Here is a 13000-nt window from a genome sequence, read left to right on the forward strand (position 1 = left end):
CCTGGACATCATGTTTGGGCCAGCAACATTACTATGTGGTGATACAGGGCTAAATATCCACCATGAGCCTGCTGCACAGAAGTGCAAGGCCAGAGCTGGAGTACAGGATTTATTGGAAGCAGCACTGAGACCCCCAGAACTGTGCTGGCAGGGGGGGGAGCTTGTGTCCTTTGTGGCAGCTTGTGCTGCTGGCCTGTCCCTGTACATCAACGTTCATAATATGATACAGAATATACAAGTAATTACAAAAGTAGTTTATGTCCACACAGTGTCCATGGACTGAGCCAGCTTTATCACGCTCTGCTTTGCTTGAACCTGTCTTTTGTGTCTGACGTGTCCTGGAGGTTTAGCAACAGGGGTTTGGTTTTGTTCCTGGGTCCTGTGCTGCTACTGCCTGAGCTGAAGCACGACCTGGGCAGCAGTCCTGGAGAGTGACAGCCAATGTGAGCAAAGAGCGGCTGTGATGCCCAACAGCTCTGAGAGAAACAAAAACCCAAGGAAAGGGATGGTAGGTTGGAAGCAAAGGGAGGTGAGATGTCAGGCTCCTCGTCTTGGTGGTCCTGTGAGCTGCCCTACAGGATGGACCAGCTTGTCCCCAGCATGGAGATGCTGGCCCTGCTCAGAACCAAGGGGCCGAGGCATCCCTTTTCTACATTGTCATTGCTGTCACATGAGGCTCATGGAGAGTTGCTGAGGGCCACACTGAGCCCTGGGTGCAGCTGGTGCCATAGTTCAGTGTTCCTTCCTCACTGTCAGGGGTTTGTGTGGGCCACAAAGAAGCACCTGGAGAGCTGTATGTGCTGCTGCTCATGCCAGCCTGCTAAAGAGCAGGCCAAGGTGCCAGTCTTGCAGGTCTGCAGCTCCCCAGCTTGCTCCACCTCTTAACACCTTCCTCAGCCCCCAGCACTGATGTCATCCTCATTGGTGTGGCTTCTTGGGGACAGGGAGAAGATGCTGCTCTGGATGTGCCACATGCTGGGCTCTGTTGATGCAGCATCTGACCTGGGCAAGGAGTGAAACTCTGCCACGTGCCTGGGTGCAGCTGCTTGTGCTGGTAATTATTGCAGCGTTATGGCTCTGCTCTTTGCCTCCTCAGAAGCTGACTGCTGGCACAGGCCCAGGTTTCTAACTGGTCTGAACTGAAACTCCTTGACTATTTCCTGGAAGAAGGTGTTGGATCTTTCCTGTACCTGCAGGCTGCTTGGCCGCAGGGTGGTTACAAGGCACCATGGTGATGTGGCTCTTGGTAGAAGTGTGTTCCACTCTGTGTTCCCTGTGCCAACTCACCCAGCTCCAGCTGACACCTACCAGGCACAGTAGGTGCAGGGAATTACACTATGCCAGGCCCAGCTGGACCCCCGGCCATTTGGCTGCTGTTCCACACAGAGGAAGGCAACAGCATGAGGGGAGCTGCATGCAGCGGCAGCTCAAATTGCTTCTTCCCTTGGCCACATAGAAGAGTCAATCCAGCAAGAGCAGAGGGAAGGTGTGAGGATGAGGAGGCTGTCACAGGTCGAGCCGGAAGGCCCCAAAATAGCTGGCTGCTGCATCATTGTAGTCAATGGCCAGCGAGGAGACGGAGACGAAAAGCTCATCACCGGCCTTGAGCTCAAACAGTCCCCCCTGGTAGAGAGCGTGGAGGCCGTATTCTGCCTCGGGGGCCCAGCACTTGGTGCCCACCCCTTTGAGCAGGAGGATGGGCTGGCTGTAGGAGGTCTTCCAGTTGATGCACTGCACGAGCTGTGGCACTGAGGTGTGGGCGCTGGCTCCATCACGGGAGTAGCGGAAGTAGATCTGGGAGTAGACGTAGTACTTGCCTGCCTGGTTGACTCGCAGCCGGCCGTCCTGGTATGTGATGTTCTGCAGGTGGGAGTGGATGGTGTTGTCTTCCCAGCGAGTGATGGCGTGGCGGCAGGACTGTGAGAGGTTCCCAAAGCGCCTGGAGCTTCCTGAGGAGAAGGCAGGGTCATTAAGGGAGTGCACTGCACTGAGGGGAACCATTCAGGGCCAGTAAGGGGGGGGCCTTTCATGCTCCTACAGCCATCCAGATTGGAGGTGGGGTGGGTGGTCTTGGACTGGAAAGGACAAACATCTTTCCATCTGCCAGTAAATGTAACCTCCCACACTCAGCTCTCAGGGGGAGATCTCTGAGGGAGATCCATGATTCTATCATCTTTTCCCACCCCAGAAGACCCCCCAGAACCCTGCTAGACTCTTCTGGCTCACCGTCTTGGGCCGGGCTCTGTGGGCGGAGGGTGAGATGTGCTGAAGGTTTGCCGAGTGTTTTGGTGGCAACCTGCCCCTCTGAGCTGTTGAAGTAACTCCTCTGGGCTTCTGCAAGAAAAGGGACAAATGGATTTAGGAGGTAGAGTGCAAGGGGACCCCCAGATCAATGCTGGCATGTCCTTACTCAGCAACCAGAGAGAACAAGGCGTAACGCCCCACTGACCCTACATAGGGGGAGTTCACTTGGGGTGACAATGTCTAGTCAATTATTATCTAACAGCTCCGTGCTGCCCCCTGGGTAGACGGATTCCCCAGTCTCCAATCAGGCAGACATAACATCCCTCCAACCCCTACAGGGGACATACGCCCTTCACCCACCCGGTGGGGCAGTCTGCTCTCCCGCCCCAGCTCACAGTGTTATGCTGGATGGAGTTTGCCCCGGGAGCAGCCAAGCACCCTTGACCTGCAGACATCCCCGGCCCCACGCTGTGCTGTGTGCACGTGGACGTGGCTCACCGACACTGCCCAGCAGAGGTTCCCCATGAGTGGAACCTCAACTCCTGCCCCAGCGCTCAGCGGGATGGACTCACCATTCACCACGTTCCTGCTGATAACGTTCTCTGTCACCTGAACCATTAGAGAAGAAAAACAACCCCATGGTTTAAAGATGCAAAGGCTGTTCCCTGCCCCCAGCTCCTCTCATTCTTCCAAGCTTTTGGTATGTTCTTTCATGCCATGCCTCTGGACTCTACCATCTCCTCTGTGCAGAGGTCTTGGCATGCAGTCTCTCCTGCAGTCGTGCTTAAATTGAAGCTCTGCCATCCACTGGTGAAGCAGATGGGGAAACTGAGGCAGGCAGGTAAATGGGAGCTCTCCTTTCATATGTCCCACCCTCCCCAGCCCTGCAGCCAGCAGCCCCAGGCTCACCGTGGCCACGTAGGCTTTGATGGTGTTGGCCAGCTTGAGGCAAGACTGGTTGCTGATCAGTTCTTCCAAGCTGGAGCCCTCCTGCTGCTGATTGATAAGCTGCAGACACCTCAGTTCCTCCGAGCTGCCCTGCGACTGAGCTTTGAGCTGGAATGGAAACACCTGGATGTCCACAGACTGCACAGAGCAGGGTAAGGCAGCACACACAGCTTGGCTGGCCACAGTGGGGATCCCAGCAGATCGGCTGCCTTTGGCCTGGCTCCTCCTGTGTCAGAATGCCCACAGACACACCATGGAACTGAGCATAATCCAGTGCTTTTCTGGGCACAAAGCTGTTGGTGGGATGGGTAGGTACCACCAGGATACAAATGCAGACTGAAGCTGCTGTGCTGGGAAGGAATCAGTTGGCAGAAGGCTGAATGGGTCCCAAGCTCTGTCCAAAACCTGTTCTGTGAATTGAATGGGTTAAATCTCATCTTGTCCTCCCTGTGATCCCCATGGCTGGCAAAGGCTTGCTCATATCAATGGTCATAGAAATTTGATAGCCCCTTTCATTGAGTCTCAGTGCTGAATATGAAGGGAAGACACAGACTCTTGCAAGCTGCAGAACATGAGGTAAAGGAGAGGCACTGAAATTTCCCTTTCTCCATCTCCTTCACCTCTTCTGCTCTGACCTTGGGGAAGCAAGCATAACCCAGCCTCAGCTGTGAAGAAGGCATTCACAGACCCTGGGGAAGGGTCTGGGACTCTGCAATGCTTGGCTCCACTTGCCCTTGGCCTATTCAGGAGCTGTGCACAGATGTAAGAGCTGCAGCTTCAGGCTGGAAGCATGCAGCAGTCTGGTCCATGGCTGCTTCATGATGATGAGGCTCTGTTATTTACTGCTGTTGATCTTGTTGTGAACGAAGCTCTCACACATCTCTTCCCTCCCAGGGCCAAGCAATACTGGCTGGAGACCAGACCCCAAGTACTGCATCAGCCCAGACAGAGCTCAAACACTTAGTAATCTGTATTGGATTGTGGCTGGGGAAAGGAAGCCGCCTTTCCATGTGATGTGGGCTGCTATGTAGTCAAATATGCCTCACCAGCGTGTCTCCAGGCTGACCTGGCCCAATTCTGCACAGCTGCTGCCTGGATGACGGACAAAGCCGGCTGTGGGGTCATTGCTGCTGTGGGAAAACCAGGGCCCAGATGAGACAGCTGCCCTGAAATCAGCACTCAGGAGCTGGGAACCAGTGCAGGCACCTGGACCAGCCTGCCTGCACCACCTGGGTCATTCCCAGATCACAAAAGCCAACCCAGCAGCCCTTGGCTGCTCTGTCAGTCCCACCAGCATCCTGTGCTTCCCCAGGTCAGCTCACTCTGAGCCACAGCTTGCAGCTCCCACCAGACGTCTGCCTGCCTCCTGACCAGGATCCGTGGAGATTCTGGGATCAGCACAAAGACTATGTGAGGTAAGATAAACAGTCTTTTTTTTTCTCTCTTTCTGTGTGTGTGCTATTAGGCTGGGCTTACCAGGAGCTCAGTGGGTAGGATATGGATTGAGATGACTTCAGAGAAATGCTGCAGTGCTGACACAACTGTGTGACTGCAGGACAAGTGCAGCCCTCACAGGGGTTCACCTGGAGTGAGTTTAGGTGGCAGAGCTGCCAGCCTTGCATAGACAAGCTTGTCTGAGTGGGTGGAAGCACAGTGCCTGCTGTAAATCCCCAAGTGTTGGGGCTGCTCGCATGAAACTCTCCAACACAATGCATGCTTGGGCAGAGCCAGTGCATGCAGCCAGCTCCTCTGCACTGCCAGCAGTGCTAACTGTGGTGTAGGCACATATAATCAGGGTCAGCCCTGGAAATGTGGCAGCACAGTCCCAGCATAACAATGAGCACTGCAACCATACCCCTCTGGCCACTACCGATTGTCTGGCTCTGTTAATTTCCTTGATTAAGGCCTGCTGTGATAGACTGCACGTGCCACCAGCACCTCTCACTGTATAGGATAAGTGCAGTCTGTCTGCTCTTAAATTAAATGAAAAATGGGAGAAACTTCTGTAAAATGGGAGGGCAGACTGTGTGCATGTGTTCTGGGTGAGGGAGGCTGGCCAAGGCACTCAACAATTGGTGCCCTTGGAGATGCTGAGTTCCCAGTGCAACACCAGCACTGTTCCCATCTTAGGATCCGGTGAGAGATTCCAAAAGTTATTCCAAAGATGTAAATCAGTGTCAACTGCCTTCTTCCTTCGGCCCTTCCCTGAGGCTCTGTCTGCCCACATTTCCGCTCTCCTATTGATGCCTCTCATGTAAATCCCTTGTAGTGGGTGCCACAGGAGATCCAGGGAAAGAAAGAAAATCTGGAGGCTGGAGTCTGCTCTGGAGGATGCTGAAGCAGCCAGCAGACAAGGCTGTTCCTCCTGCACCCAGGAGGAGAAACTGAGCTTTGTCTAGTTTCTCACCTCTGCTGTGGTTTTGTGCAAAGCTTGGCATTCTGGCGCCCTTCTACTGATGGGCCCTCCCTCATCAGAGCTGATGGGTTATCATGAGTATTACTGCCCAGATTGCTGCTTGGCAGTCCTTTGGTTCTCCATCTCTCCTGCTTGTTGTTTGACCCTTCCACTGCCGGGGGAGACTGCTGTGGATTTGCCTTAGCAGCGGCAGCACTGTATGTATGTGGGGCTTGTAGGACCAGGGCTGTTCCATGCAGTTTGTTTTTACGAGGGCAGAGTGCCTGTGTGAGGGTGGTCGGGGGGCCCTGCAGCCCTCTGGCTGCTCACGCCCATCAGGCAGCAGCGGTGCAGCCGTCAACGGCAGGCTTTGGCTGCAGCTCCTGGTCCATAGGAGCTGAGATCGGGAACAGCTTGGCAGGAGCGATGCTGAGTGCAAGCTGGAGAGGCTGCACCCCAGCACAGCTATTGGGTGCTATTCAGTAGGACCAAGAGCCTGAGGGCTCCAGGTGCGGGGTTCACAAAAAGGGGAAGAAGGCTGCAGCACTCCTGGAGTGTGCGTGGGATGAGAAGCACAGCGCAGGGCACAGGGACCAAAGGGCGCCCGTGCAGCCCCGGCCCCAGCCCAGACCCGCATCCTCAGGTTACCAGCGGGCAGGGAGGACCCGCAAGCAGAGGACAAGGGCTTACCCTGCGCACAGCGGCATCCGCGGAGGAGCCCCGTTCCCCAGCGCCGAGCGCCGTCCCACGCCGGGAGCTGCCGGGAGCGGAGCCGCGGCTGGGGGCGCTCCCGGGGTGCAGCCCTCGCCCAGCCGCCCTGGGGGCCTCGCGCCGCGCTCACCTTGGAGATGGCCATGGTGAAGTAGACAAAGAGTCCGGTGGTGGAGGCGATCTGTAAGGCGAGGATGGCCATGACGGCCACGCTGCCCCAGAGCGGCCCGCACCGCCGCCGCCGCTCCCGCAGCCCCCCGGGATCAGCGCCGGGGCCGTCCCCCAGCATGCGGGTGGCTGAGCCGCCGCTGTCGGAGCGCAGGTACTGCCCGGCGCTGGGCTGCTGCGGGGCCATGGCCGGGCCGTCGCTCCCCCCTCTCCGAAGTGCCCGGAGCTCCAGCGGGACGGAGCGGGGCGGGGACACGGACGGGGGCGGCCCCGAGTGGGAGTGGGGGTGGTCCCCGGGCTGGGGGGTAGAGAGTGGCCTCGGGGGTGGGGTCTGTCCCGCACCTCCCCCTGAGCGGCGGGTGTATGCGCTGCGAGGATGGGGCTCTGTGTCCTTTGTGAGCCGCACGAGGCTGGCAGGGCTGTGGAGGTGCAGGGCTCGGGGACGCCCTGCTGAGGGTGGTGGAGAATCCTTGTGCTGGGAACGGGAGGTCTCGGGGTTGGGTGGGACACTGATCTGGGTGATGCAGGCTACACGTCTCCGTGGGGTGCCGGGGATGTCTGTCAGGGGTCAGCGGGTCACCCTAGGGGCATATGTTTGCAGAAAGGTATTGATTACCACGGAGCCTTTCCCAGGGGCTCATCCTACGCTGCCACAACTAAGAAACCATCCTGGGCCCGGGTGCGGGAGGAGAACCTGGCTGGGAGCAATGTTTGGTTGTGCTCTGATAGCTGACCCCAAGGCTGTGCTCTGCTGGTGAGCAGTGTTCCTTATCCTCCTGAAGTGGGAATGTTGAGTTGTTTGGAAAGCAAACAGAAAACCTGCAGGAGGGCTGCTGCCTGATGACTGCCAGACGCCGCTTTGTGCTCAGGTGACCACAGTCTGTAGTGTTCTTATCTCTGCAATGGAAGTGAGATCTTCATACGCAAATACTATAGTTCTCCCAGGGCCCCTATCTCTTCTCTAAGGATGGGATGTGGGAAAAGTGCGGGCTGACCCCAGGCCAAACCCACAGACAGCTCCAGTAACCCCAAGTGGTACCCTGGGGTAAACTCTATGGTTTATAGCGAAATGGGGAGCTGACTGTGAGCAGGAGTGGCCTTTGGTGTGGCCTCTGATGGAGGCAGGGACACAACCAGTGCTGCAGCCACAGTAAGGGAGGGGAGCCCAGCACCTCCGGTGTGATGAGAGCTGCTGGGAAGAGCCAGCACACCAGTGTCTGGCTTCTTCAATGCTCTTGCACCATGAATGGTGAGGTTTTCTTTGCTCAGGAAAGGAACTTGTCCCGTTTTCATCCTGCCCGCCAGAAATGCCACTGCATCTTCCACTGTATCCCAAAAGCTCTGGCTTTCTGCAGACAGATTTCCCCCCATTGAGCTGCTGGTTGGGATGCAGGAGAAGGGAACTATTCACAAGGTACCACCCATTTAAAACAAAGGAGCAGTTCCATTATCTCTTTTTACAAGCCATTGTGGCTACTCTGATTCCTTTGTATGCCTGGGGGTGAAGCAGCAGCTCTATAATTGCCTTGGGATCAGCTACTGGGGTACAGGAGTTGTCCTTTCCCTCAGATCACAGGGCAGGAGCTTGAATTAGAACTTCCCAAACATCCTTACGGTCCTACTTTGCTTGTGTATTCTTCTTTCCATGTACAAATGGAGCACTGGAGCTCCTGGCCATGTTTGGAGGGTCCTTCATTGTACCTCCTGACCCTTGCTCTGTGGGCTGAGTTGCAGTGCATGTAGTCCAGGAGCAGTTCAGAGAGAGTTTCCTTTGCAGGTCTCCCTTGCATCCATGTTTGCTTTCCCAAGAGGTGCTGGTGGGTTCATAATCTCAGTGCTTTCATAGCCTCAAGCCCAAAGTATGCACATATTTGCAGTAATTCCTGCAGCAGTGGGCAGGTACATCAGGCTTCTCTGGGCTTCTGATACGTACTGTACACAGAGCAGCCACATAAGTAGTAGTTATGGCTTCCCAGACATGGAGAAGTGGGTAAGTAGTCACCTTATCTGCTTTTATTGCTTTTATAAAAGTATTTGCTGCACCTTGAATAATGCAAGCTCTGTAGAAACGTCTTCAGATCGCTGATCTAATCACTCACTTTCAGTGCAAAGATCTCTACCACCCTTTCCCAGCATCCACTCTTTCTGTGGGAAGTGGCTTCTGAATTCCTGGTGATCTGTGTTGTAGAGACGTGGGAAGGAAATGCTGTCCTGTTATATCAGGAAAAATACTACTGAAACTGGGGGATCTTCCAGCCAAAAGCATCTGTCAAGTCACTGAGTGGTTTCTGTTGGCTCCATAGGGTGGGGAAAGGGCCCACCTGGGCTCTGCAGGTGAGCAGTGCAGCACCTGGAGCTGCAAGCACTCAGTAGCTCGGAGTTGCTCTCTGTTCAGTGGAGATGGGAGGCTTGCAAAGCAGCCAAGCCTGAGTGAGGGCAGGACCAGCACTTGGACTGCAAAAAGAAAATTGGGTGGGAGCCAGATTAAAAAAAAAAAGGCCTTCTGAGACTGGCTGGGGAGTTGTTTTTCACTTCTAATATTTCCTCGTTTGTGTACTAGGAGAATTGGGCCAGCTGACTCAATGGTGCAGAACCAGTGCAGGAAAGTGGGAGAGAGTGTTTTGCTGGGGCCTTGTATCATCACCAAATTGCTGGGATAGAGGAAACTAGGCAGATATTGCATGCATAGGGATGTGAGCTGTGTGTGTTTTGCAGTCTGCCATTTAGATTCTCTTTGGCTTTGCTTCAGGCATGATGTCCGAACGTGCAATTTAGTCATGTGATTTTCCCATAGTTTATGGAGGTGATCAGGATCCACTGGGATAGCTTAGACTGGATCCCTCTTGAGCTGGGTTAGCCAGGGCATTCGTTCCTTCCCAGTTCACACCTTCTGGAGCAGAGATCCAGATGCAGTTCTCAGTTTTGTGTGACTGCTCCTTTAAGGCAAGCCACAGCCTTGGCCTCACTGGCTTGATTTCTAACATGTGTTGGCTACATGATCTTTAGTCAGGAAACAGCAGCTCTCCCGGGATGTGAAATCAGCGCACGCAGCTCAGAAAGGTCTTTGCTAACCTTTCTGGTATGTTCCCTCAAACATTTGTCTTTCGATTTGAACTGATCAATTCCTCTGCAAAGCTTTATGTGAAAAATCTTCTGCACCAGATCATGCTCCCAGGGTTCAATAGGAAACTTGGTGCTTCCAGCTGATGCACTGAATCAGTTCATCTTCTTGACCAGTCTGCCTTGACTATGTTGAGAATCCACATCTGTGCTGGGCCCAGTTCTGCCCTCAGGGAGCACCTCTACTGGGGTGCTGGGGACCAGCCCAGAAAAGACATGGTGTTTCCTTGGGGCAACATGCTATTTTATGTTGTAGTAGGAACCTGGGAAACGGTGGACTGGCAGTGATGTTTCTTGGCCGTTCCATGCCTCAGTTTCCCACTGTTCAACATAGGCTTTCAGAGGACCTGTGTGGTTGTCCATGTACTTGAGATCCCTGGCAGGAAGATGCTTAACTTGGGAAGTGCTCTGGTGTATGTCCTTCCTATGGGATGCTGCAGGGACATACCCTGACAGTGCATTCAGGGAGGGAAGGCTGATTTGGATGCAGATTAAAGGCTCTGGGAAAGCACACAAATAGAAGGATTGCTCTCAGGGTGCTCATTATATAGAAATAGCACAAAGGAATAGATGCCAGCAGGGAAATGCTAGGATGCTGGTCCCTGCTCCTACAGCCAGTTTCAGGCTTTTCAAGAAGTGGTGTTTTCTCTTGTCATGTTTCCAAGCAGAAAGTCACCATCCCTCCATCTGGCATAGGCAGAAAAGAGCTGGAGATGGATGTGACAGACCTGCTGCTGTCTGAACAAAGAGAGATGATTAAAGCCAGGCCTCTTATCTCCTCCACCCAGAATACCAGAGATTTTACAGCGCATTTAACTTGCCCAAATTTCACCTGTGCTTTAGAGACAGACAGGAGGAGGAGAGAGGAGGGGTTAGGAGAAGGACGTTTTGGGGTTTATCCCTTGGTGATGTGGCTGTGGGCTCACAAGGAGCAGGCACACAGCCCACAGGCAGCATCTGTGCTGGGGGTTTTTGGGGTCACAGGGACATTACAAAGGAAAGGTCAGGGTAAATGGCCAATGTGGCAGCTGCTTTGGCAGCTGCAGGCACAAAGAGAGGCACACACACCATGGGGCTGCACAGATGTTCCCTTTGCCAGCAGGCCCAGGAAGGGGTAATTCAAGCAGACATGACTCAGCACCCAAACCACATGACTCAGCGCCCAAGAAATGCTGGCTGACGATGCCAAAGTGGTGATGCAGCAGTCTCTGCACCCAGTCCCTCTTTGGGATTGGCAGTCCCCAATCTGTCTGAGACCACTGCTGAACCAGCAGAAAATCTCCCCAGCCAACCCCGGAAGTTTTCATGATGGAGGGATCTGTGTTTATGAGACATGCAGAGAAACGCTTCCTCAGCCATGTCACATGTGTCCTTCTGGAAAGGGAGTCTCAGCTCCTGGGGAGGGAGCAATGGGGTAAGCGGAACAGTGCAAGTCCATCTTGGAAGTGGTCCTAGGGGGTGTGCAGTAGAGCTGTGTCTACCCAGTTGTTGAGCTCACATGCAGCTGATGCTATCAGTAAGGCCTGTGTGGAAGTGGTTTTATTTAATGTTGAATATAAAGTCCTTTGCTGCCCATGTTGAAGAGTGTAGCAGTGCGCAGCAGTTCTGGCAGTTCATCTAAATGAAGACTTGCTTTTTAGTTTTGTCCTTAATCCACCTGAGTCACCGTTGGTCTGACCTCAGGGAGAGCAAAACCCCGAGACCGCTGTACTCCTCTTTCCAACACGCATGCAGACAGACACAGACATGCACAGTGTGTGCTTTCTTTGCAAGGCACGCAGATCCTCTGTTGTGTTCTAGGGAATCTGGAGACACATGCAAACCATATGGAGGCTGTAGGGGGGGACCAATTTCAGTGGTTGGAGCTGACTCAAAGCTTCCCACCGCAGGTTTCCTGCTGGCTCAGGGCTTTTTCAGCCTTCCTCCCTCCCTCCCTTATCCCTAGAACTACTGAGCTCCTTGAGAGGAGGCTCATGTACATCCACTACTCATGGAGCTACGAGAGGCCCCTTCCCCTTGTCAGGGCAGCTCATGGGGCAGGGTGTATTCATGACCTAGCAGTATTTTTGTAGAAACATCCTTCTGGAAATCACTGGGTGCAGCTCGCCTGTTCTGAACAGTCTATTTGAAACCTCAGTTTATAGAAGCTGTGATGGAAAAGCCAGCTTTTGTAGTTCCCTGCAAACTGGCAGGGTCTGAGTTGGCTCATCTCAGCTTCTCTTCTCACGCAGCATAACTCTCCATGATTCAGCTGTAGCGCCCATCTTTGCACCCCAAGGAAAGATATTTCTATTTTAGGATAGCCGCTGTCTCCCCTGAATTGGGACACTGGGATGCTACGCCTGGTTTCTTCTGAGCTGCAGAGAATAAAAGGAAGCTCTGGGTTTTGCAACATCCTGGCAAAGAATAGGACAGCCTGAGCCCAGCTGTGCAGCACCCAGCTGAGGTCTTGGAGCATCAGCTGCCCATGTGGGCCAGCCGTGCTTCCTGTCCACCACCTCCACATCCTACTTTCCTCGTACTCATTCAGCACAGCTGTCTCTGCTCTTGCTTTCACAGTGGGAAGTGAAACCTAGGAACAGCACAGCAGAAGGCATCTGGGCAGCCCTTGTCTTTCTTCTGCTTAGGATTACATCCCAAGAAGGAAGGCCGGCCCAGTTCCTCCTCCTCCGCTCAGGGCTTCCGCATGCGAGCGGCTCTGTAGCTGACAGCCGGTCTCCGTGCTCCCTCTAGTGTCAGAGCCCGACGGCACAAATTGATGCGAGCTAAACAAACTAGTGATGAAACTGTTAAATCCTCGAAGGAGCACGCGAAAACCCCGCGGTGCCAATCAGCTGCTGAACGTAATAGCACCCAGCGACTCCATGCGGCGCCGGCAGGCGCTTCAGACTTCGGCTTAGGCTCAGAAAGCGAGCCTGATTTGAGAAAAGGCACTATGGGGCTGGAGGGGAGCACTGCGGGTCTTCTGGGCAGGCAAGTCCAGCAAAGACCAGCGGTGCCTAGTGAACCCTCAAACTGTGTCATTTAACACCCAGATGAGCTCTTTTGTTACAGTATTGCAGGGCAGTAAGGGCAGAATTTCCTGCCTCATGCTTGCAAGGTTTTCACCCAGACCCTTTACCTTATGCATGTTAACAGAAGTACTGAAATGCATTCTTCCAGAGAGAAGCAGTCCCAATGGAACTAAGCGTAATCCTCCTTAGCACAGTACAGAATAAGTGGAGCTAATCTTTCCTGTGATCGTATGCTCTATTTGAGGGATATGTGCTGCATATACTGACTATAAATATTTATTTTCTAATATGATTTGAAGTGCTTCCCATGAATTTTGGGTGAGATATGTGACTCTTACGTAGTTTCTAGTAATCAGGTACCACATTTTAACTTACTGATTATTTCTAAGCGAGCAAGAAA

General features: G+C 53.7%; 1 protein-coding gene across 1 annotated transcript; it reads right to left on the minus strand.

The window, feature by feature from the left end:
* Positions 1-95: 95 nt before the first annotated feature.
* Positions 96-6717, minus strand: LOC107312841 (tumor necrosis factor ligand superfamily member 10-like). Its single transcript, XM_015860632.2, has 5 exons — positions 6429-6717; positions 3154-3300; positions 2817-2853; positions 2227-2334; positions 96-1949 (listed from the first exon to the last, which is right to left on the minus strand). Exons 1-5 carry the CDS (start codon positions 6651-6653, stop codon positions 1507-1509), a joined length of 960 nt encoding a protein of 319 aa, XP_015716118.1. The 5' UTR covers positions 6654-6717; the 3' UTR covers positions 96-1506.
* Positions 6718-13000: the final 6283 nt, after the last annotated feature.

The sequence above is a fragment of the Coturnix japonica genome, chromosome 4 (assembly GCF_001577835.2).
Source record: "Coturnix japonica isolate 7356 chromosome 4, Coturnix japonica 2.1, whole genome shotgun sequence".
In the NCBI taxonomy this organism is placed as follows: domain Eukaryota; kingdom Metazoa; phylum Chordata; class Aves; order Galliformes; family Phasianidae; genus Coturnix; species Coturnix japonica.

What these genes read in the sequence shown, in the direction of transcription:
- LOC107312841 (XM_015860632.2), bottom strand. Translation starts at nt 6,653, where the DNA reads ATGGCCCCGCAGCAGCCCAGCGCCGGGCAGTACCTGCGCTCCGACAGC. An exon ending in TCACCATGGCCATCTCCAAG is followed by an intron (nt 3,301 to 6,428) that starts GTGAGCGCGGCG and finishes TTTCCATTCCAG; the next exon opens with CTCAAAGCTCAGTCGCAGGG. An exon ending in TCAAAGCCTACGTGGCCACG is followed by an intron (nt 2,854 to 3,153) that starts GTGAGCCTGGGG and finishes CTAATGGTTCAG; the next exon opens with GTGACAGAGAACGTTATCAG.